Consider the following 25014-nt stretch of genomic DNA (forward strand, 5'->3'; position numbering starts at 1 on the left):
TGCATATTGAATATGTTTTGGTAAACAGCTAAAACATGTGCCACTGTCCAAATATTTCTGGATCTACTATAAATGTAAGCAAACACAGTCACTGTACAGAAGCATACAGAGGCCACCTGGCTCTGTACAAAAGTGTTGTATGATCTCAGTGCCTTTCCAGACCTCATTTGGAAAACACGATCTCTACATGTAAAAAAAAGTTGACAAAGTTATTTATATATTTCTAAGAAGGAGACTATTCTAAGCAAAAGGCATGTATTACTTTGCTACTTAGCTTCAGAAAGCAGCTTTTAGGACCAAACACAAAAATGTGCTCATTAATATTATTTCATTGTAAAAGCCCAATAATGTGAATTCTTTGCATAAAGTTGTGACATTTAATATGTAATTTTTTTTTAAAGAATACAGTATGTGCCTTCTTTTGCTGTTGCAACCTACTTCTTTTGACATTCAGAACTCAATATCATATATATGACTCCTCTTTAAGTAATATCTATGTAATTGTTTTTTTTAGGGATTGCATCAGTTCATATAAAGAACATACCTACAATTGAGAACATTTGATTTTCTTTTTATTGTGAAGCAAACAACAAATAGGACAAAATAACTGAAAACTTCAGTGAGCATAACTATTTAGCCCCTAAAGTCAGTACTTTGTAGAGCCTCATTTTGCAGCAAATACAGCTGCAAGTCACTTTGGATAAGTCTCTATCAGTTTTCCACATCTTACCACTGGGATTTTTGCCCATTCCTCAAGGCAAAACTGCTTCAGCTTCTTCAAGTTAGATGGTTTCCTCTGGTGAACAGCAATCTTCAAGTATGGCCACAGATTTTCAATCGGATTAAGGTCTGGGCTTTGACTAGTCCATTCCAAAACATTAACACGTGTCCCCTTATGTAACGGATTGGGTGATGGAACCACTGCGCCGTTATCCCAGGAGAGCCTGGAGGAGTGTGACTAGGTGTCTCATCAAGTCCGACCTCGGATGCATGGCAGCTGAGGATACCGCAATCCAAGGAGGGATGAATGAAGCAGAACTGTTGTGAATTCCGCTCTTGGGCTCCCTCTGGTGGTTTTAAGTGGAATGGCTGCTCCTTGGATTTAGCAGCCTGCAGCTGCTTCCACTGATTGTCTTTCTGCTCGGTTATTTATGCCTGGCTCTTCCCTTCAGCCAGTGCCACTTGGCAATGGTTCCTGGTTGGATTCACATCTCTCTTGGATTTCCCTGATATCGTGACCAGTTCAGCAAAGATAAGTTCTTTCTTTGCTCTTTTCTGTCCACATGTTGTGGACTTATTCGTTCTGTGCATTCTATGTTTTGTCCAGCTTGTCAGTTTGGATTATTTCAGTTAAGCTGGAAGCTCTGGGAAGCAGATTTACCCTCCACACCTTTAGTCAGGTGTGGAGATTTTTGTAAACTCTGTGTGGATTTTTGTAGTTTTTAATACTGACCGCACAGTATTCCGTCCTGTCCTATCTATCTAGCTAGACTGGCCTCCTGTGCTACATCCTGGTTTCATTCTACGTATGTCTTTTCCCTCTCCACTCACAGTCATTACTTGTGGGGGGCTATCTATCCTTTGGGGATTTTCTCTGAGGCAAGATAGTTTTCCTGTTTCTATCTTTAGGGGTAGTTAGTTCTCAGGCTGTGACGAGGTGCCTAGGGAGTGACAGGAGCATCCCACGGCTACTTCTAGTGTTGTGTTGAGCTTAGGGACTGCGGTCAGTACAGGTACCACCTCCTTCAGAGCTCGTCCCATGTTGCTCCTAAACCACCAGTTCATAACACAGAACCATGTGCTACATACACCAGGACTGACCTCAGGTAGAATCCAAGTGACAGGAGGCAGGAACAGCCAGGAAAAGTAGTCTTGGCAAGTACTGGCTGGCACGGCTGGTATAGTGACTGGCACGACAGACACTCAGGCAGGCAGTTACTGGCGGGCAAGACTGGTATCTTAACGGACAGGTGCAGGTGGGCACAGCTTATAGACAGGCAGGTGGCTACGGCTGGTAGACAGTTGGGACCTTGCGTGGTCTAAGGACAGTGCACGGGGATCTGCGAGCCACTCACAGACCCCAGGCAAGGCAGCAGCAGTAGAAGGAGGAGGGAGTGCGGGGCCATGGGAATGAGCGAGTTTGCGTCCCTGAAGGGAGACAGGGGCAAAGTGCCGGGACGCCGGCACTACACCTTAAATGACTTGAGTGTTGCGTTAGCAATAAACTTTTGGCATTTCCTTGTTGGAAGGTGAACCTCCGTCCCAGTCTCAAATTATTGACAGACATGAACTGGTTTTACTCAAGAATATCTCTATATTTCACACTATCCATCTTCCGATCGAACTATGCAGCTCCTTCAGGATAAGGATTGGCTTCTGTGTTGCCTTTCTGATTAATGCCCTCCTTACCCGAACTGAGAGTTTTGGTGGGTGGCCCTCTCTTGGCAGGTTTGTTGTGTTACCAAGTTCTTTACTGTTGATGATAATGGATTTGATGGTGCTCTGTTGTATCATCAAAGATTGTTTTTTTTTGTTTGTTTTTTTTATAACCTAACTATGACTTGTACTTGTCAATAACTTTGTACCCCTGACTAGTTTGGAGATCTCCTTGGTCTTCATGGTGTTGTTTGGTTAGGTGCCTCTTGCTAAGTGGTGTTGCAGCCTCTGTGTCCTTACAGAACAGGTGCGTATATACTTACAGACATGTGACACGTAGATTGCACACAGGGAGACTTCCTATAACTAAGCTTGTGTCTTATGAAGCTAATTACTTGTACCAGAAATTTTTAGGGGGTTTATTGCAAAAGGGGTAAATACATATGCACATGCCAATTTTTAGTTATTTGATACCATAAATTTAATTCATGCCTATATATTTCTCACTTCACCAACTTAGACTATTTAGTGCTCATGCCTTACGCACAAATCGGATTACAAAAATATTTAAAAACAGGTTACAATGTAACAAAATAGGTAAAAAGCCAAGGGGGTGAGAACTTTTATAAGTCACTGTATACAACATGTGTGTCTAATATTTTCCGGCACTCACAAAGATGCCTCTACAGTGCTCAAGAGAGAAGTATGGGAGCAGTGTTTGTTGTCTGAAACCATAAATATGGAGATGCATTGATATGCCGAGTCCTCGCATTGGACCTTGTTAAATCAAGGCCAACTGCAAAGATGCTTTTTATTGTACATTTACTGAAAAAAAATGGTTGCAACAAGGTACATAACTTGAATAGCTGTTAATGTCATCTAATTTCTAATGCACTATAGCAGCATATCTAGGAATCAGAAAAACACAATTATATACATCTACATTTTTAAGTGATTACTTAAAAGCGTATCTGTCTGTTTTTCGTTCTGGCTTTCTATGCTTAAAAATAACAAGCGTCGAGAGTTATGTTTCAGTCGACTCCAGATTACCTCTCTTTACACTTGCATGGTATCATATATTTTATTGCATTTTTTCTGACTTATCCAGCATATTAATAGGGTCCTACTATGTTATTAAATAATGACTTCTGTCTGCATCCATGCCATATTTAAATGCTATTAAGCGCTCTATAGCACTATTTCATTTATATTATATTTATGACTGTCAGATATTAATTATTTCATTATATTGTTGGATTTCCCTGGAGTTCTGTGTCTTCACTCTCCTTTTTTCAGATTTTAGCATGTATGTCTCACTTAGAATATTAACCCCTTCATGACCTTGGGATTTTTCTTTTTCCGAGTTTTTTTTCACTTCCCTCCTTCCCAGAGCCATAACTTTTTTATTTTTCTGTCAATATGGCCATGTGAGGTCTTATTTTTTGCAGGATGAGTTGTACTTTTGAACGACATCATTGGTTTACCATGATGTGTACTAGAAAATGGGAAAAAAAATTCCAAGTGCGGTGAAATTGCAAAAAAAGTGGAATCCCATGCGTGTTTTTTGTTTGTCTTTTTTGCTAGGTTCACTAAATGCTAAAACTGACCTGCCATCAGGATTCTCCAGGTCATTACAAATTCATAGACACCAAATATATCTAGGTTCTTTTTTATCTAAGTGGTGAAAAAAAAAATCCAAACTTTACTTAAAAAAAATAATAAAATTGCACCATTTTCCGATACCCTTAGCGTCTCTATTTTTTGTGATCTGGGGTCGGCTGAGGGCTTATTTTTTGTGTGCCGAGATGACGTTTTTAGTTATACCATTTTGGTGCAGATACGTTCTTTTGATCGCCCGTTACTGCATTTTAATGCAATGTCGCAGTGACCAAAAAACTTAATTTTGGCGTTTCGAAATTTTTCTCTTTACACCGTTTAGCGATCAGGTTAATCCTTTTTTTATTGATAGATCAGGCGATTCTGAATGCGGAGATACCAAATATGTGTATATTTGATTTTATTTGTATTGTTTTATTTTGAATGGGGGAAAGGAGAGTGATTTAAACTTTTATATTTTTTTTATTTTTCATATTTTTTTAAATATTTTTTTTTTAACTTTTGCCATGCTTCAATAGCCTCCATGGGAGGCTAGAAGCTGGCATACCCTGATCGGCTCTGCTACATAGCAGCGATCATCAGATCGCTGCTATGTAGCTGAATTACAGGATTGCTATGAGCGCCGACCACAGGGTGGCGCTCACAGCAAACCGGCATCAGTAACCATAGAGGTCTCTAGGACCTCTTTGGTTACTATCCTGATGCATCGCTGACCCCCGATCATGTGACGGGGGTCGGCGATAAGTTAATTTCCGGCCGCGCGGCTCGAAGCGGTAGTTAAATGCCGCTGTCAGCGTTTGACACTCGATGCTATTGCGCGCACATGTCAGCTGTTCAAAACAGCTGACATGTAGTGGCTTTGATGTGGGCTCACCGCCAGAGCCCACATCAAAGCAGGGGATCTGACCTCAGACGTACTATCCCGTCCGAGGTCAGAAAGGGTTAATAAGGTTTACTCTAACTTTACGTGGGCCTTTTTGCTTCCAATTTGAATTTGGTTATGATAAAAATTACAAGTTCTGCAGTACTTGCCCCAGTGACAAGTCTACGCTCTTGATCTGGTCTATGTCTAAATGGTTGCAGAGCTTACGCCACAACATCACATGATGGCTACAGTCAATAAATGTACTCAATGATGATGTTCATGTAGAAGGCACGCAGTGATTTTAATGTGATGTCTATGCTGCCACTATAGTAGTGGCCAAATGTTTTGAGACCTGTTTACATAATTTTAGTGATCTTCTCATTAGCACAGGAGAATATGTTAACAAGGACATTGCAGCTGAATTTCTTATGCTAAATGAATTATAAGATCAGGCTCTTTGCTTTAAATACAGAAAAATGTCTTTGATTGATTCCTTGGTCAAGACAAGATGCATTCTGATAATCTGTCTGAACCAGAACATGATGAGGGAGTTTCAAATTCTGCATTTCCTGAACAGTTCTCATAAAAGATTCTATTATATCATTGCTAATGCTATATGGCTGAGAGTGGCTGTACAATGACATTTAAACTTTATTATTAAGACATGTTTCTCAAAATATAATCTTAAGCTTTATGCTATGTTCACACATTTCATTTTTGCTGCGTTTTTTAATGCAAAATTTAAGCGGTGTTTTATAGTACCAGCAAAAGTATGACATTTCAGAAATCAGAGGCACACACCTTGTTTTTTTTCCTGACTGATCTGGAAAACTGCTGCGTTTGTCAAAACTGCAGCATGTCACTTCTTTCAGCATTTTTCCTGCATTTATTCGCCCATAGAAAGCAATCAGTAAGTGCAAAAACACCGAAAAAAAACACAGGTATCAGGTTTTGCTGTGTTTCTGGTGCAAAAACCTGAGGACCTTGCATCATGATTTTTGAGGGGCACTGGCATCCATAAGAGACAACAAAAACGCATCACAAACGCAGCAAAACCTGCTTTTTGTAAGCAGCTTCTTTTCTGCCAACAGATCAGGTTTTGCCTGCAGAAAAAAAGCAGCGAAAACGCAATGATTTTGCTTCATTAAAAATCAAAATTAATGATTTTGCTTCATTAATCAGTATTATACAGCAGATAAATGTACATAGTTGATATTTCTGTAAACATGTTATACTATTTTGGTAAAGTAGATCCATAAGCATTTCAGTTGTATGAAACTGAACACATTTGTTCCATATCCATATGTCAAAAACAAATTTTCCATGTTAGTACAGAAGAAAATAAATCAAGGTTTCAAAAGATAATAATGTGTTTACACAACCTTATATGCCATCATCTCTCACAGACTTGACACGAGAAGAATAACTGTCAAGGATATTTCTAAACTGACTGTAAGAACGCTGATGCTATACTATATAACCTTATTTGGTTTTCGGCCTCATTCACTTTTTTTTTGCTATCTTTTTGACATATTTGTTTAAAGGGAACCTGTCATCAGACAAAATGTTATTAACCTGTAGATATGGGGTTAATCTGCAGGCCAATAGCGTTACTAATCTGCCCGGCGCCCACACTTGTGGGGAGAAAATTAACTTTATTCCCCATGTAGCATTTCGGTTTCAGTTATGGGGGCGGCGCTGGCGCTTGTTCAGTCACTACTTTGATTATGCAGAGTGGCAGCTGTAACGACACTCTGGCCCTGACCGACAGTGGCTCAGAATTGGGGTCGGCTGTCAGTCAGGGCTTGGGGAGCAGTTACAGCCACCACTCTGCTTACCCAGAACGGTGACTGAACCAGCTACGCCGCCGCTACTACTGCTACTACTACTAATACTACTGCTACTACTACTGAGAAAAATGGGAATATAAGTTCTGTAGAAATTTGTGTTATCCAACTAAAATATTTGTGTGCAAATGGCCAGCTCAGATCAAGATATTAAAACTGATCCAAAATCTTTTTGTGCAAATCCAGTGTGGCACCCCTAGGGGTATTTGCCACAAAAATAGTTACTGACACTAGACACAAATACTAAAAGAGCAAAACTGCACTACCACCTCCGGCCAGAAGGTGGAGCTCCAGAGACTTCCCTTAATCCATTCTGGTCTGAGAGAAGAAATGGCAGTTGGGCCAAGGAGCTGATGGTGAGAGGTCATACAGCTGAATTTCTAACAGCCCTATGACGGTTTCCAGGCCCAAATCACCGGCCTGAGGAGAAGAGGGACAGAGAAAAGGGACATTGTGAGAACCGGGTAGCATTAATCACTACCCAGAACAGGCGCAAAGACGGATACCGGATCCGTGGCTGTATTCATTATATATAATACAGCAACCGGAAAAACGTGAGGTGATATCAGCTTCACTAGGGCCGGACGCAGCAACAGACACAGAGTTCAGCGGTACTCCCGGAGGGGGTAAGCCGATAAAAGGACTCGGGTTGCCCGTCGAACCAGGACCCGGAGGGGACAGATTGGGCCGGCAGCCAGTTCACATACAGCAGCAGGGCCACACAGAAATTGCGCACAATAAGAGGCGAAGACCCCGGCAGGGTCAAAGTAACTCAGGTCCCGGTGACAGGACTGGTTGTAAATCCTTTTATGTTAATGTAAACTGGTTAAACGTTTCAGTGCCTCAGTCTTTCATTTGGACAATAGCCATCTATCCAGGATCGGGATCATCGCCGCTGGGAGAACCTGCTGCTGATCAAGTAAGTGCCTGTCCCCTCACGATACCCCTTACACTGTGCATTGCCTGAGGCCACAGCACCGGGTCAAGCCACCCGTGACATCCCCCTCAAGAGACAGACCCCATTGGTCTGGTGCTGGGTATCCCGGTCTCTTGGGCGTCACACCAGCTTTAGAGAATAGGTAGCTGAAGAAACACTATGGAATGAAATATATAAACTGCTAATAGGAAAAAATGGATGTGTCATACACAGAAATTAAGCAGGTAATTTATTTTGTTTTCCACCCTTCCATTGTCATGATGGGTCGCACGGATTTGTGTGTTTGTTCCACTTTTACTTTATAAATTCTACCATTTGTCATTTACAAGAAGATTGGTTAGAAGTAACGTTGACATTTTACTATGCGGGTGAATAACCTTAAAGAATCAAATTCACTTGTGCCACATTCCAACACCCAATCTATGCCAGTTAAACAAAGCTGGCATCGTTGAGAAACAAATGCCAGTATAAACTAGTTCAAAGTCAAAGTGTAGCTCTGGTTTAGAGACACTATATCTCAAAAGTGTGTAAAAAGTGTGGAAGAAATTGGTCTCCCTTCAGCCATGGCAAGGGCAACTGTTCGCACAATTATTAGAAAATGGAAGAAACACAAGATGATTGTCAATCTTCCTCGGTCTGGGGCTCCATGCAAGATCTCGCATGGTGGGGTAAGGATGATTTTGAGAAAGATCAGTGTTGTCCCATGAAAATAAAATATTTACATTATCTTTGTATCTATCTATCTATCTATCTATCTATCTATCTATCTATCTACACACAGTTGTCTGAAGAAGTGTTTTCCCCTTCCTGATTTCCTATTCCTTTGCATGTTTCTCACACTTAAATGTTTTAGATCACCAAACAAATTTAAAAAATTGTGCCCAATCAGCCATTTTCCCACCCCGATGTCACGTGACTCTTCAGTGTTACAAGGTCTTTGCTATGAATAAGGAGCAGATGTGTTACATTAGGTGTTGTCACTCTCACATTTTCTCATACTGTTCACTGGAAGTTCAACATGGCACCTCACTGCGAAGAACTCTCTGAGCATCTGAAAAAATTTTTTTTGCTCTACATAAAGATGGCCTAGGCAACAGCAATTTTAACATTTCTCTACAGGAGTTCAATGGGATTTAGATCCAGCCCCATTGCTGGCCATTTCAGAACTATCCAGCGCTTTGTGTAATCCATTTATGCCTGCTTCTTGAAGTATGTTTGGGGTGATTGTCCTGCTGGGCACTACAGAGTGACCCAAAATAATTTGCTAATCTTCAGATTTCACGATGACGTGCACACAGTCAAGGCACCCACTGCCTGAGGCAGCAATACAACCCCAACACATCTTAGAACCTCCACCATATTTGACTGTAGGTACTGTGTTCTTTTCTTTGTAGGCCTCAATCCATTTTTGAGAAACAGAATGATTCGCTTTACCAAAAAGATCTATCTTGGTCTCATCTGTCCACAAGACGCTTTCCCATAAGGATTTTAGTTTACTCACGTTTTGTCAAACTGCAGTCAAGATTTTTTATTTCTCTGTGTCAGCAGTGGGGTCCTCCTGGGTCACCTGCCATGGAATGTTGACAATGACACTGCTGCACCCTGAGCCTGCAGGACAGATTGAATTTCTTTGGAACTTGATTGGGGCTGCTTATCCATCATCGGGACTATCATGTGTTGCAATCTTTCATAAATTTAACTGCAATCCTCGTCCATTGAGATTAACTACACTGCCATGGGTTGAAAACGTCTTGATTATGTTGTGCACAGTGGAGAAAGGAACATCAAGAATGATCTCTGGAGATGGACTTGTAACCTTGAGATTGTTGATATTTTTCAATAATTTTGGTTCCCAAGTCCTCAGACAGTTTTCGCTCTTTCCGTTTCTGTTCTCCATTCTTAATGTGGAACACTCAGACACACATTGCAAATATTGAGTCAACTTCTCCCCCTTTTTTTTTATCTGGTTTCAGGTGTGATTTTCATGTTGCCCACACCTGTCACTTCCCACAGGTGAGTTTGAAAGAGCATCACATGCTTAAAACAAAGTTGTCTATTTACATTTTTGGAAAGGTGTCAACAATTTTGTCCGGACCATTTTGGGGGATTCGTGTGAAATTATGTTCAATTTGCCTTTTTTTCTGTTTTCTTGTGTTGTTCCAATACACACAAAGGAAATAAACGTGCATGACAAAACATGTGTAACTGCTATCATTTTCTGGGAGAAATACGTAATTTTCTAGAGCAGTTTCAAGGGTGCCAACACTTTCGGCCGTGACTATATATTATACACTTCACACCGCAAACCTGAAAATTAGTCACAACACAAGAATACAGTATGTATGTGGATCTATATAAAATTAGCATCTAACTCTCCTGAAGTCATATTTATAGAGAATATTTTTTTTTATTAAAAGAAATTAGTTTGAGTTATGCTGTAATAAAACTCACGTTTCAGTGTTCATGACATAATCAAACCCAAACAAACGTTTTTCATTATAACTTTACTGTCTATTTTAATAAACATGAGAAGCCCTGAAATTTTTAATATCCTGCTGCTTAAGTATTTCCAAGAAACTTTCCAGCTAAGGTTTTAAACTTTATATTTGCATGATTTAGCCACTGCTTGCAAAAACCTATAGTCCTGTCCCTTGTGTATTTCTTCTCTCTACAAATCAGATGGATTTTTGTTTTCAAACAAATGTTTCCAATGTGTCTGCTGACAATGTCAGTGCTGACAGTTTCTGAAATGCTGTATCTCATTTTCATAGCAAATACCAGACTATGGGTCCAAAGCATTGTAAAAATATGGAAAACATACTTACAGCTCCTCAAGATAATGCAAGGTGTGCAGGGTGCCAGGGGGCAGCTTGGTTATATTGTTCATACTCAGATCACTGCAGGTAAAGGAAAGAAATTGAGTCAGACGAGTACTAATGCTGCAATTTCACCAACTAGACACTTACTTTATATTTGTAAGTAGTGAAATACCAATAGTTTACGCACTGTTCCTGATGTAACTGGACTTGAGTTGAACAAACAGGTTAGCAGGGCACTGGCCCAGTGGCTACAAATTACCAACATTTCCACTGGATTCTAGCTCAACTCTAAACTGGGATCATTTTGACAGGGATTTCACAATTTTTTTTTGCAATGTTTTATTAAAATTGCTATTAACCCCTTTCTGACATCATACATACTATTCCGTCCATGTGACCTGGGCCAATTTGACCATGGACGGAATAGTACATCTAAGCGATCGGCCGCGATAACGGGGGGGATCGCAGCCGATCGCCGACGGATGTCAGCTGATTCTGACAGCTGGCACCCAGGACTAGGTGCCAGGAGTGGTCACAGACCGCTCCTGGCACTTTAACACCTGAAATGCTGTGATCAAACACGATCACGGCATTCCGGAAGCCGGCGCAGGGGCTGACTGCCCCTCTGCCTTTGCATCTCAATCTTGCAATGGTGACCGATGTCGTCATGACGACATCTGGGTCACCAGAGCTAGGAAACTTGGTGATCATGCGCAGTGCATGTCAGGAAGTCTCTCAGGTCAGTGTGCAGGGATTGCAGCGCTGACAGCTTATATGGCATGCAGATGCTGCTTCATCTGCATGCCATAGAAGCGATGAGCCTGCAAAAAATGATTGTCCCATAGTTGGACAAAGTAAAAAGTTAGAAAAAAGTTTAAAAAAAATGTTTTAAATAATTATAAAAATATTTTAAAAAATAAATAAAAAAATCAATATTTATTCCATCAATAAATATTTTAATGAAAAAAAACCTAAACAATAAAAGTACACATATTTGCTATTGCCGCGTCCGCAACAACCTGACTTATAAAACTATACCACTAGTTAACCCCTTTAGTTAGTGAACACCACAAAAAAACAAGGCAAAAAACAATGCTTTATCATCATTGCGCCGAACAAAAAGTAGAATAACAAGCGATCAAAAAGTTCATTCTGCTTCCTAAAAATCAGAATAGAAAGCAATCAAAAAAGGTCATGTGCCCAAAAATGGTACTAATAAAAACATCAACTCATACCACAAAAAACGAGACATCACATGACTCTGTCGGCTGAAATATGAAAAAATGATAGCTTTCAAAATATGGTGATGCAAGAACTATTTTTCCAATAAAAATCGTCTTTTAGTGTGTGACAGCAGCCAAAGATAAAAACCGGCTATAAGGTCTCTTTGACATCTTCAGTACTGGAAATATCAGGACTTGTGAGTGTCTGTGTGTGTAATACTTGCGGCACACGTGTGGCATGTGTGTGCAGCATCAGTACCACAAGGACGGGCACCAGGGAAGAAGCGCTACAGTAAGCGCTGTTCCCCGGGGCCAGGTGCTGAACATCGCTCTCATCATTCTCCCCTGCTCTGCCGGCGATTGGCGCGAGCAGGGTAGAATGAGGAGTTACATTTAAGTAATAAAAGAGACAGCAGGCGGCAGCTGATGGGACTATTACTCCCATCAGCCTACCCCTGCTGCTGCTATTAACAGTGACAGCAGGTTAGGCGGATGGGAGTATTCATCTGCGGCTTCTGCACTGTAAATAAAGACCGTAATTAAAAAACCGTGTGGGTTCCCCCTTATTTTTGATAACCAACCAGACAAAACTCACAGCTGGGGGCTGCAACCCTCAGCTGTCAGCAAGGATGGATATCAAGAATAGAGGGGTCCCCACGTTATATTTTTTTATTTAAATATACCCCCAGCCTGAAAATAGCAGCCCGTAGCTGCCCAGAAAAGGCACATCTATTAGATGCACCCATTCTGGCGCTTTGCCCCGCTCTTCCCACTTGCCCTGTAGCGGTGGCAAGTGGGGTCAATATCTATGGCCCCTTACCAGCCTGAGAATAACAGCCCCCAGCTGTGAGCTTTAGCAACGCTGGTTGTCAAAAATGGGGGGACCCCATACTGTTTTTTTGAATTATTAATCTAAATAATTAAAAAATATAGTGTGGGGACCCCTCTATTCTTGAAATCCAACCTTGCTGAAGCTGACAGCTGAGGGTTGCAGCCCCCAGCTGTGAATTTTGTCGGTCTGGTTATCAATATTAGGGGGAACCCACACAGTTTTTTTAATTACCGTATTTATTAACAGCGCAGGAGCGGCAGATGCATACTCCCATCCGTGAAGCCATACACATGAATACCTAATCGGAGCACCACATGAAGACCCCCCATAGGCCGCCCCTAAGCACAAGCATATTAACTGAAAACTGCAACTAAAGATTAACCACAAGATGGATTTCATCAACCAAGGTATCATTGTAATCAGTATAACGGCGCCGACCTGACACTGTTTGTAGATTACTGTGCACAAGCCTCATGACAGGTTCACTTAAACATTACATGGGTATACACCAGTGTTTCCCACACTACCGTCGTTGGGACCACCAGCAGATTATGTTTTTAGGATTCCTTAGAATTGCACAGGCGAGAATAGCTGTGGCAATTTCTGATGGCATTAAAATAATTCCATCACTAATGTACTACTAAGGAATTACTGAAATCATGATCTGTTGTGGGGCAGGAGACGAAAGGACTGGAGTTTGGGAAAAACTACTCTACAGGCATTATGCAATTACGTTACAGTACAGCGATACCACAGAGATAATTATTCCATTGAAGTTATAGCACAGGAATCATGCAAACACTGATGTCAAAGCACAAAAATATGCAGAATAATGTCATATCATTACCATAATTGCAAGAGAGAAAAAAAGTTTTTTTTTTAAATGTTTTTATTGTATTTGTATCGCTATAGTTTTTGTTGTCATTTCTAATACATCTGGTGTGCTTCAATTAATGTGACTATTTTTCTTCTTTATCATACATCATTACCATAATTCACTTGTAATGTAGGGTAATGATAAACAACTCACTGTGGATACAGTAATAAAACTGTATATATGCAGATAGATGCACACTGATATACATATAGTAATGAAACAGTATAGATAAAATACAAATGATTATACACACAGTGACATTACAGCTAAGAATACACATAATAAAGTCACCATACAATGCACACAATGATGAGATAGCACTGGAATAATTCAGTGATATTTTACTGATGTCACAGCACAACAGTAATTGAAAAAGTGATGCCGCAAAAGAAATATAATGAAGGGCCAGGAGGGACACAACAAGGAACCTTGCTGTCCACAGTAAAACTAGTAATTGAGCTCTATTTAATCTTGTGACAACGCACAAACACACATATGAAATACAAATCTCATCCCTCTGTTATACTGGCAACTCCTAGACCCTCAGAGGAATTGTTTTTGTAGGACAATAAAATGCCTTATGAATGAGTCACACATTGGCACACAGTGCCCAGGACTTTAAAAAAATCTTAACAGTGTTGGGTACGTGTGCATGAGGTCTTATATTTGTATGTCAGAATAGACTGAATTGTAAATTTTAACACTTAGGCTGGAGTTACACTAGAGTCTAAAAATAATGTTGATCCAGAAAAGTTGGATGAAAGTCATGCAAGCACAATGTAATTTTTCTCAACTAGCATCCATATGACTTATGTATGCATCATCGTTTACATAGAGTAATCTCCCAGCCTAAAAAAATCAGCCCTCAACCACCCCAGAAATGGTGCATCCATTGAATGGGCCAATTCTGGCACTTAGCCTCAGCTCTTCCTGATTGCCCTGGTACAGTGGCAGTCGGGGTAATTGTTGGACAAATGTCTGGATGGACAAATGTCTTTTTTCGGCCTTACTAACTATGTTACTATGTTTTGTGGTTGATGTCAGCTGTGCCATGTCTGCTGACATCAAGCCCAGGGGTTAGTAATACAAACGTGCCTATCAGACATCCCGATTACTAACCCCGTAGTCAAAAGAAAGAAACACACACAGTTCATGAGACCTGTTTAAGGGTAGTTAGCCTCCTGCCACCCTCACTCCGAGGTGACACACAGTCCTTGAGACCTGTTTAAGGGTAATTAGCCTCCTGCCACCCTCACTCCGAGGTAACCCCTCAGTATGGGCTCGGTTTTACAGGCTCCTGGGCTTGCAGGGGCCGGCGTGATATCCACAGCTGGGCAAGGTCCCATACAAAATCCTTGGTTGCTGTATAAGCTAGATAAGGCTAACCACCTGATCTAGGTTGCCCAGGATCCCCTTGCCCCACCCAGCGCTATAGGAATACTGGGAGAGTTTGCTCCAACCAGTCAACTACTATCCTCTCTACCATTTGGGCTGGGCTCAAGGTCCAAGGCTGGAGCCATTTTTTGACTAACTGTAATAAGTAATCTATCTGAGACCTAGCGGGTTATGTCTCCACAAAAAAAACTCTTACACTCATTGTGCCTGTAGAAAAGAATTAAGCCCCAGTCGGGCAAGGATCTCGCCTTTCAGGTTCCCATAGTTCTGGGCATCCACCCAGCTGAGGTCAAAGTAAGCCTTCTGGGTGTCCCACATCTGGTATGGGGCCACCACTTCAGCCCACTGAAAAATTGAAAAGATCTCCTGCTCCGCTGTGCGGTCAAACAACATGAGGAAAGATTCCATGACTTGCATTGGCCCCTGTCATCTGTGCTGCTGGAAAAAACAGACATGTCTCTGTGTGGTTCAAGTGGAAACATAGTCTGTGTGAAAACACGGACATATGAAGATCACCATAAGATTTAATAGGTAAGTGTGGATACGTGTCTCTGGTACATGTGAAAATGGATGCTACACATATCGGAGACACGTACATTTGAAGTGAGCCTTAACTGTGGCAATATGTTCTCAGTTTTGTTATTTGGTTTCAATTTTATTTTAAATAATTTTGTGTCATTCTTAAAAACATCTTTATTTTATAGATTTTGCTTCACGTGTCTAACACATAAGAAAGGCACAGTACCGTACGCATTAATATTGTATTGTACAGAGTTTGACAGGCTGTATTGTCTAAAGACACGCTGTAAAATTGTGGCATCGCTTTGGCACAACTTCAATGTTTCCCAACCATATAACCGAAGATAGGAATTCTGTCTTTCTTTCTAACAAATCTTTCACTGGCAGCCAGAAGTATTTAGTATCCTATTTATTAACAGCACAGTAAATTAATTTACATTTTTCTACAGTTTGTTGTATAATAGTACAACTATGCATTCTTCAAAGTTTGTGTCTGCAACTTAATAAATATTTCTATGTGACCGAAATGCAAAAATAAAATGCATTTCCACATTTAGCTTTGTCTTTACTATAGATTTGTTTAGGTTGCATTAAGTATGTGAAATGACCCATAAAACAGCAATGTAATGAGATATTGCTGTGGAGAACACATCCTGAATGGGCTGCACAGTAGTTCCTGGCAGGGGAAACCACAAGTCATGTCTACAGAACTCACTTGGGCCTGACTTGATACCATGGACATAGCTTGCAGTTCTTTCCCAATTTATTGGAAAGTTTCCCACAGTGTCTGCCTTGTAACATAAGCAATAACTTCACGGCTCACACAAGCCATAGTGATAAACTTCAGTAAAACGCACAGCTTAAGCAACGCTGCTTCCTTTAATAAATTTTTTGTAGTGTATGCTCATAATGTGTTACTGGAGATAGCTGCAGGCATCATAAAATCTTTGTTAATAGGTAACTAATGAAAAATAATGCTCCTTTAGCAACACTTTTTCTTACAAATGCTGGGGGGAGTAAAATAGTCAGATAATGTTCCTATTGGGAAATGAGCCAGTCCCAAACAAAGGGAAGTTAATTTGTAACCAAACCAAAACTACTACTCATAGAGAAGTAATTCTGGTTTCAGACATATTGGTTTGGCATTCAAGCCATGTCCCCATCATTCTGCTGGTTTCCCTAGTCCTGGCCCTCTCTAAGTTGCCAAGGACATCGCTTAATAAAAAAAAGTGGAAGCACTGTTGCATATCAGTGTTACTCCCATTTGCAGAACCACACCTTACAAAGTTGGATATTTTCTACAGATAGAACTGTATTGTGTCCAAGAGGCAACAACTTTAGACCTTTCCAATCCAATTTAAAAAAAAAATTATAGAAAATTAAGGAGCCGTTTAAATAGCAGATAGAGCAGTTACAACTATAACTGGGCCTTTATACTTATGCAAAGAGAGGGCCAAGTTATAGGATTCTGAACGAATACCATATACAGAGTTAACTTTCATCATATACGACACCATGTGTGACATTTTTGGCAGTAAAGTGATGGGCCCAAGCATAGCCTTCATACTTCACCCCAGAAATGTTCTCATTGTTCTGCATATACTGTACATTACTATTAGTGATGAGCAAATATACTCGTTAGGCTACGTTCACATTTGCGTCCTTAGCGCAGCGTCGTCGACGCATACCGACGCATGCGTCATGCATGCGCTCCTATCTTTAACATGGGGGGCGCATGGACATGCGCCGGTATGCGTTTTGATGCGTTGTACGACGCATGCGTCAATTTGGCGCACCAGACAGGTCGCGTACGACGCTACATGTAGCATTTTTCCTGCGTCACATTTTCGATAACCAACGCATGCAACGCACTTGCGTGTAAAAATCACATTAGTGTCAATGTAAAACGCATAGGGCGCAGGTGCCTGCGTTGACCTGCGTTGGTCGACGCATGCGTTTTTTTGAGTTAAATGCAAGTGATGTAGTGTCTTGACACTTTTGGGGCATTTTGAATCTTCATTAAATTTAGAGAACAACGCATGCGTCAAAAAACGCTGCGTTGTGTATGCGTTTGACATGCGTTATGCGCTGCGTCGACGACGCTGCGCCCAAAGACGCAAATGTGAACGTAGCCTTACTCAAGATTTCCCGAGCACCCTTGGGTGTCATCCGAGTATTTTTTAGTGCTCAGAGATTTAGTTTTCATTACCACAACTGAATGAATGCTCGGGAAATCTCGAGTAATGAGTATATTCGCTCATCACTAATTACTATATATTCAGTCGATGTTTATTCTGACTTGCTTTCTTCTTTCCACAGAGCAGAACAACCTTTAGTACCTTTACATGGACTGTTAGGTGAGTGTATATATCCAAAAAGTTAAAATCAATTAGGTCATAACTGGACACATGCACGGTATTAGGATGATAGCCAAGATAAATATATCACTTTTCTCCTTCCATAAATGTGAGCTTCTTAGATGTCAGCTGAAGGAAGTACATATTAAGGAAGGAAAATACATTTGAAAAATTAATATAATTCACACATGTACTCTGTATTAAATAAACATATGCAAGAGTACATTTCAAACAATTACCTAAAATTGAGGGTCAAGGCTATTTTATTAAAGACATTTGTCCTTGGTGCATTTTACAAGCTATCAGATGGATCTAACGTCATTGCCAGATGTAAAGATATGTAACAATTTAGAGGCAGGAAATCTTGTCTGCACACATGTATTACAGATTTCTTGCAGACACAAATCAGGAGCCATATTTAAAAAGGTTCCGTATTTTCTCTTAGAGGGTCAATTACAGAACAATATGTAGGGCATTCAATTATGATGCTTTACGTTTCCCATAAATATCACAAACTGAACTAATCTTATTTCAGCAGTGCCAGAATAATACACATGTTAGATTTCCTACATATTCTAGATACAAATCTAGCTACTAATGTCCTATAATCTTTATTTAAATGACCTGACAAAAACAGAATCAAATACTATCAATTACAATTCACAATACAATTCTCATGTCATGACAGAGACAGCAGTCCACCGATATGCCTACTGATAAACACCCAAGTAGTATCATATTCTTTTAAAAGGATATGCTTCGGGCTAGAATTTTTCTACCGGTTGCCTTGGGTTGCACTGTGATCATCACCCAGTAAATCCAAGCACTATCACCAGCTAGATAAAGAGCTGGCAATATAAGGTGTCCCGTTTCTTCACTAGTGAAATACAATATGATAACCACACCAAGAGAATGAAAGTCACTAAACAATTTTTAACAATACAAACAGGATTTTTTTTTGCATTTTGTGAGAATTTTGTGCTGTGTTCAAATCGGATATATAGAAGTCTTTCAGAACAATCAGATAATAGCTACACACTCTCATTTTACAAAAACTAAACATAATAGCCACATCCTTCCCATTCAGTAATGAAAATGCAGAAGAATAAACTAAAGAATAAAGAAGTTAACACATTTTCTTTTAGGCACTTGAGATGAACCTCCCTCTTCCCAGCTTACATTAGGACAATAAACCTGAAAACAAATTGATGTACATGTGATATTATTGAACTGTAAGAAGAAACTCTGCTTGCATGCTGTATTATTTCCATAATGCTTCCCATGTTTGCAAAAAAAATGGTTAAATCTTATTCATGCTGTCATGGCGTTTTTTAATGAACAAATTCTGACTGACCCCTGTGCCTTATGTAATAATGAGATCCATTAGTGTTTCACCATTTATGGTGATGTAAGAGACAGCGGTGATACCCTTGAGGAATACTTGCGGGATGTGAGTAGTCAAGTAGAATCAACTTGTACCAGTAAGGTTTCCAGGGGGAAGCGTCATGTGCTGGTACAAGTCAGGTGACTCATTGAGCGGAGCATGGAATATAAAAACTTTGAGTGCTAAATCTCAGGAGGATTTGGCGCCAAAAACGCTGGATTGTCCATTGAGTGTCGGACTGTGTTTGAGGAGACCCGGAAGCCGGACTTCGCTAGTCAGGAATCGGGTACCAGTCCTCTTCACTCCAGGCCCAGTAGAAACTCGCTGATGGTCAGGCCACGAGGATCTGAGAGGAGGCAATGTCGCAGGAGGCATGACTGCAGCCACAATGAAATGTCGCAAGGAAACAAGGCCGTTAATTCCAGCCTGGAAATACAGTACCAGGGTCGGCTGGGGCTAGGGTGACAGGTTGAGAGGAGGCCAGAGGCTCAGCACACGCTAATAGACTAAGTCAGAGAGAAATCCAGTGACCCCCCACTAGGGCCAGAATTCTGGAGAAAGAGATAGAGCACCTGTGTAGTAACTCCTGCGAATGGGTGTATAACCTTCACGCGGAGAACTTGTGTATTGCGTAGAAAAGAACTTCCGTTGCTAATTGACTTATAGCAGTATTTATTTAATGTTTGATTCCTCCTGTTACTATTACCGACTGTCCAGTATCGCTGTAAATCATGGTTGCATTTAAATAAAGTTGAATTGTTCACCGACTGTTTTCACCTTACATTTTATGCCTCATATGGACTTACCGTATATACTCGAGTATAAGCCGAGATTTTCAGCCCAAATTATTGGGCTGAAAGTGCCCCTCTCGGCTTATACTCGAGTCACGGTCTGTGGCAGGGTCGGCGGGTGAGGGGGAGAGAGCGTGTCACATACTTACCTAGTCCCGGCGCTCCTGATGCTCCCCCTGCCCGTCACACTTGTCTTCGGGTGCCGCAGTTCTTCCACTGTACAGCGGTCACGTGGGACCGCTCATTAAACTTATGAATATGGACTCCACTCCCATAGGGGTGGAGTCGCATATTCATTTCTCTAATCAGCGATAACGGTGACCGCTGATAGAGGAAGAGGCTGCGGCACCCGAAGACAGTGTGACGGGCAGGGGGAGCGTCAGGAGCGCCGGGACTAGGTAAGTATGTCATATTTACCTGTCCACGATCCACACGCCTCTGCCTGATCAGTCAGTGCGGAGAGACGCCGGGACCGGACGCTGGGAGCTGCAAGCAAGAAAGGTGAGTATGTGTTTGTTTTTTTTTTTTATTGCAGCAGCAGCGTTATATATGGCCCAGATTTATAATGAGCATCTATGGGGCCAAACTGAACGGTGCAGAGCATACAGGGCACAGATTTATGTGGAGCATCTATGGGGCCAAACTGAACGGTGCAGAGCATATATGGCACATATTTATAAGGAGCATCTATGGGGCCAAACTGTACGGTGCAGAGCATATAGGGCACAGATTTATGTGGAGCATCTATGGGGCCAAACTGAACGGTGCAGAGCATATATGGCACAGCTTTCTAAGAAGCATCTATAGGGCCATAATGAACGGTGCAGAGCATTGTATATGGGGCACAGCTTTATATGGAGCATCTATGGGGCCATAATGAACGGTGCAGAGCATTATATATGGCACAGCTATATATGGATAATCTATGGGGCAATAATCAATGGTATGGAGCATTATATATGGCACAGCTTTATATGGAGCATCTATGGGGCAATAATGAATGGTATGGAGTATCTATTTTTATTTTTGAAATTCACCGGTAGCTGCTGCATTTTCCACCCTAGGCTTATACTCGAGTCAATAAGTTTTCCCAGTTTTTTGTGGCAAAATTAGGGGGGGTCGGCTTATACTCGAGTATATACAGTATGTATATTCTTTTGTTTTCATGGACTAGTTATTGACTACCTCATTCAATTGTATGCATATGTGCTTGCCAGTTACTTTATCTTTTTTGCAGTTGATCCCTTTCTTTTACTTTACTTACTTATGTCTGAAGTATGGTAAGTATGGTTAAATGAAGAATATTAAAATACTTTTTTCTGTCGGTCTTTATTTTTTAACTCTTTCAAGACACTAGGATTAATAATGGATAGGCGTCTGATTGACGCCTCTCCATTATTAACCCGGCTTAATGTCACCTTACAATAGCAAGGTGACATTAACCCCTTATTACCCCATATCCCACTGCTACACGGGAGTGGGAAGAGAGGGGCTAAGTGCCGGAATTGGTGCATCTTACAGATGCGCCACTTCTGGGGCGGCTGCGGACTGGCATTTGTAGCCGGGGGGGCAATATCCATGGCCCCTCTCTAGGCTATGAATATCAGCCCGCAGCTGTCTGCGTAGCCTTACTGGCTATAAAATATAGGGGACCCCACGTCATTTTTTGGGGGGTCCCCCTATTTTAATAGCCAGTAAAGGCTACGCAGACAGCTGCGGGCTGATATTCATAGCCTGGGAGGGGCCATGGGTATTACCCCCTTCCCAGGCTACGAATATTGGCACCCGGCCATCGGCTTTCCCCTTCTGGCACAGAAAATTGCGCGAGAGCCCACACATTTTTTTTTACTTTTTTTTTTTTTGAACGTTAATTGAGGCCACTTTCACACTTGCGTCGGTACGGGTCCGTCACTATGCGTTGGGCTGACGTACCAACGAATGTTGTGAAATTTGTGCACGACGTGGGCAGCGGATGCAGTTTTTCAACGCATCCGCTGCCCATTCTGAAGTCCGGGGAGGAGGGGCGGAGTTTTGGCAGCGCATGCTATTAAAATAGGGGGACCCCCCCTAAAAATGACGGGGGTAATAAGGGGTTAATGTCACCTTGCTATTGTAAGGTGACATTAAGCCGGGTTAATAATAAAGAGGAGTCAGACGCCTATCCATTATTAATCCTAGTGTAGTGAAAAAGTTAAAAAATAAATACACAGCCAGAAAAAAGTATTTTAATATACTTCATTTAACCATACTTGCCATACTTCAGCCCCTGCAAAAAACGTAAAATAATAAACCGTATACTACCTGTCCACCGTAGTCCATTAACGAGTGTCCCACGATGATCTCCCCTATAGAACAGTGACATCGGGTGATGTCACTGCTCTATAGGACCATCAGTGACACACTGACAGTAGACAATGGCTCCTGCAGTGCATCACTGAGAGGTTACTAGAGTTCAGAGTCTCACTTTATGGCATTTGCTGCGTGGGAAATTTCTCACACAGCAATGCCAAAAGTGACACTAGGGGCTTTTTTTTTACAGCGGCGGAGGAATACAGTGCAGAAGGATACCTTCCTCCCGTCATTGTATTCCTGGAGCCCCTAGAGAGCGGTCGCATCAGCTGATGCTGCCATTCTCCATGGGAGATCGTCGTGGGACACTCGTAGATTTCTGCGGATCAGGGAGTATATTGTTTGTTATTTTCATATTTTTTACAGATGACACTGGCTTCGGGGAACAAAGTGACAAGTGATGGGGAGTATGTACTCTATGTTATATGTACTGTATGTCTATATGTATGTATCGTATGTAATGTATGAATGTATTGTATGTAGTATGTATGTAGTATGTTGTATGTATGTAGTATGTATGCATGTAGTATGTATGTATGCATGTAGTATGTATGTATGTATGTATGTATGTATGTAGTATGTTGTATGTAGTATGTATGCTTGTGGTTTTTTTTTTTTACATTCAACACATTAGCCGCATGATGGGACTACTACTGTCCCATCATTGGCTAATGTGTCAATCACTGTCATTGTAGCAGGCATAGCCCGATGGGACTTGTAGTCCCATCAGATGTTGCCTGCACACACACACAACCCCCGAGAGGCCCGCACACACAACCCCCGAGAGGCCCGCACAGACCCCCGGCAGCCCGGGCAGACCTCCGGCACCCCGCACAGACCCCCGAGAGGCCCGCACAGACCCCCGGCAGACCCCCGGCAGACCCGCACAGACCCCCCACGGTACCGAACAGACCCCACCCGCACACACAGACACGCAGTCTCCGCCACCCACGCACTGCCCACACTCTTTCCCCCTCCGTAACTGGATGTGCAAAGGAAAGAAAGGGCTTATTTTCATTCCAATATTTATGTCCCATTGACTTGCATTGGTTTCCGGTATCGGCGATACCGGATATTTTTTGGGTATCGGTCCAATCGAATCCAATCTGATATTTCAGGATATCGGAAAGGTATTGCTCAACACTAGCAACAAGTTCAACAGGACCGCAGCATATCAATTTCTCTTGCGGAGACACTAGTCTCCGCAACAGAACTTTCATCAATAGAATGTACGGAATGTAGTAAATCCACATGATTCAGTGAACACATGTGAATTGACCTGCGTTCAATAGCAGGCAGCGCTTTGTACATTGCGAAAATACTGTCCAAAGTGCTGCTACTTCTGGATTGTGGGCACACAGCCTTAAGGTTATTTGACATAAAACGCTCTATGTTTGAAACAAAGAAAACTATTATAGGAAGTGTAATACCATGTCTCAAAGCTTTATGAAATCCAGCTTAAACATGGAGATCATCTGATGCAACAAACATTTCCTAAATCAGTTAACAATCACAATTTAATATAGTCTTCCTAGAATTATTTATCTACTGTCTTTGTTTTGTCAAGTAGTTATTCATTAACTTAAATTGACAATGTTATACAATGAAATGTTGAGCTGAGCCAAAGTTCCACAACAAATAACTAATTATTCTGTATTCTGAAATAAAGGTACAAACAGCGTAAAGCAGAAAGCCATTAGGCAGGGATAAAAATTCTACTAAAATAGAAGAGCTCTTAGATTTTTCTGTCCTAGTTCTCTACTAATCTTGGTAGGACATTGTGCACCAAACTGCTCATGTACTTTAGGCAAGTCAAACACCACATATAGCGATTGCCAGATATCATTATTAGGCCACATTCACATGTTTAACCCCTTACTGACCTCCGTCGTACTATTACTGCAGAGGCCGGATCCCCTGCTTTGATGTGGGCTCCGACGGTGAGCCCGCATCAAAGCCGGGACATGTGAGCTGTTTTGAACAGCTGACATGTGCCCGCAATAGCGGCGGGTGAAATCGCGATTCACCCGCCGCTATTAGCTAGTTAAATGCTGCTGTCAAATGCTGACAGCGGCATTTTAAAGGCGCTTCCGGCCGCGCGGCCAGAAGTGCTCGCATTGCCGACCCCGTCACATGATCGGGGGTCAGCGATACGTCAGCATAGTAACCAGAGGACTCCTTGAGACCTCTATGGCTACTGATGCTGGCTTGCTGTGAGCACCACCCTGTGGTCGGCGCTCATAGCAAGCCTGCAATTCAGCTACATAGGAGTGATCTGATGATCGCTGCTATGTAGCAGAGCCAATCAGGCTATGCCAGCTTCTAGCCTCCCATGAAGTCTACTGAAGCATGGCAAAAGTAAAAAAAAAAAAAAAAAAAAAAAAGTTTAAAAAAATATGAAGAAAAAGTATAAAAATATAAAAAGTTTAAATCACCCCCCTTTTCGCCCCATTAAAAAAAAAACTGAAAAATAAAACCTACACATACTGTATTTTGGTATCACCGCATTCAGAATCGCCGGTTCTATCAATAAAAGAAAGCATTAACCTGATCGCTAAACAGCATAGCGAGAAAAAAATTCGAAACACCAGAATTACTTTTTTTGGTTGCCGTGACATTGCACTAAAATGCAATAACGGCCGATCAAAAGAACGTATCTGCACCAAAATGGTATCACTAAAAATGTCAGCTCGGCACGCAAAAAATAAGCCCTCACCCAACCCGAGATCACGAAAAATGGAGACGCTACAGGTATTGGAAAATTGCGGAATTTTTTTTTTTTTTTTTTTTTTTTTAGCAAAGTTTTGAATTTTTTTTACCACTTAG

General features: G+C 41.4%; 1 protein-coding gene across 1 annotated transcript in view; it reads right to left on the reverse strand.

Annotated features, from left to right (window-relative positions):
- Positions 1 to 25014, reverse strand: part of LGR5 (leucine rich repeat containing G protein-coupled receptor 5) — a 330331-nt gene that overhangs the window by 143719 nt on the left and 161598 nt on the right. Inside the window, exon 2 of the mRNA XM_069764603.1 lies at positions 10468 to 10539. Within this exon, the coding sequence (XP_069620704.1) occupies positions 10468 to 10539 (72 nt within the window). The remainder of the gene's footprint in view (positions 1 to 10467; positions 10540 to 25014) is intronic.

Source organism: Ranitomeya imitator, chromosome 4 (assembly GCF_032444005.1).
Source record: "Ranitomeya imitator isolate aRanImi1 chromosome 4, aRanImi1.pri, whole genome shotgun sequence".
In the NCBI taxonomy this organism is placed as follows: Eukaryota; Metazoa; Chordata; class Amphibia; order Anura; family Dendrobatidae; genus Ranitomeya; species Ranitomeya imitator.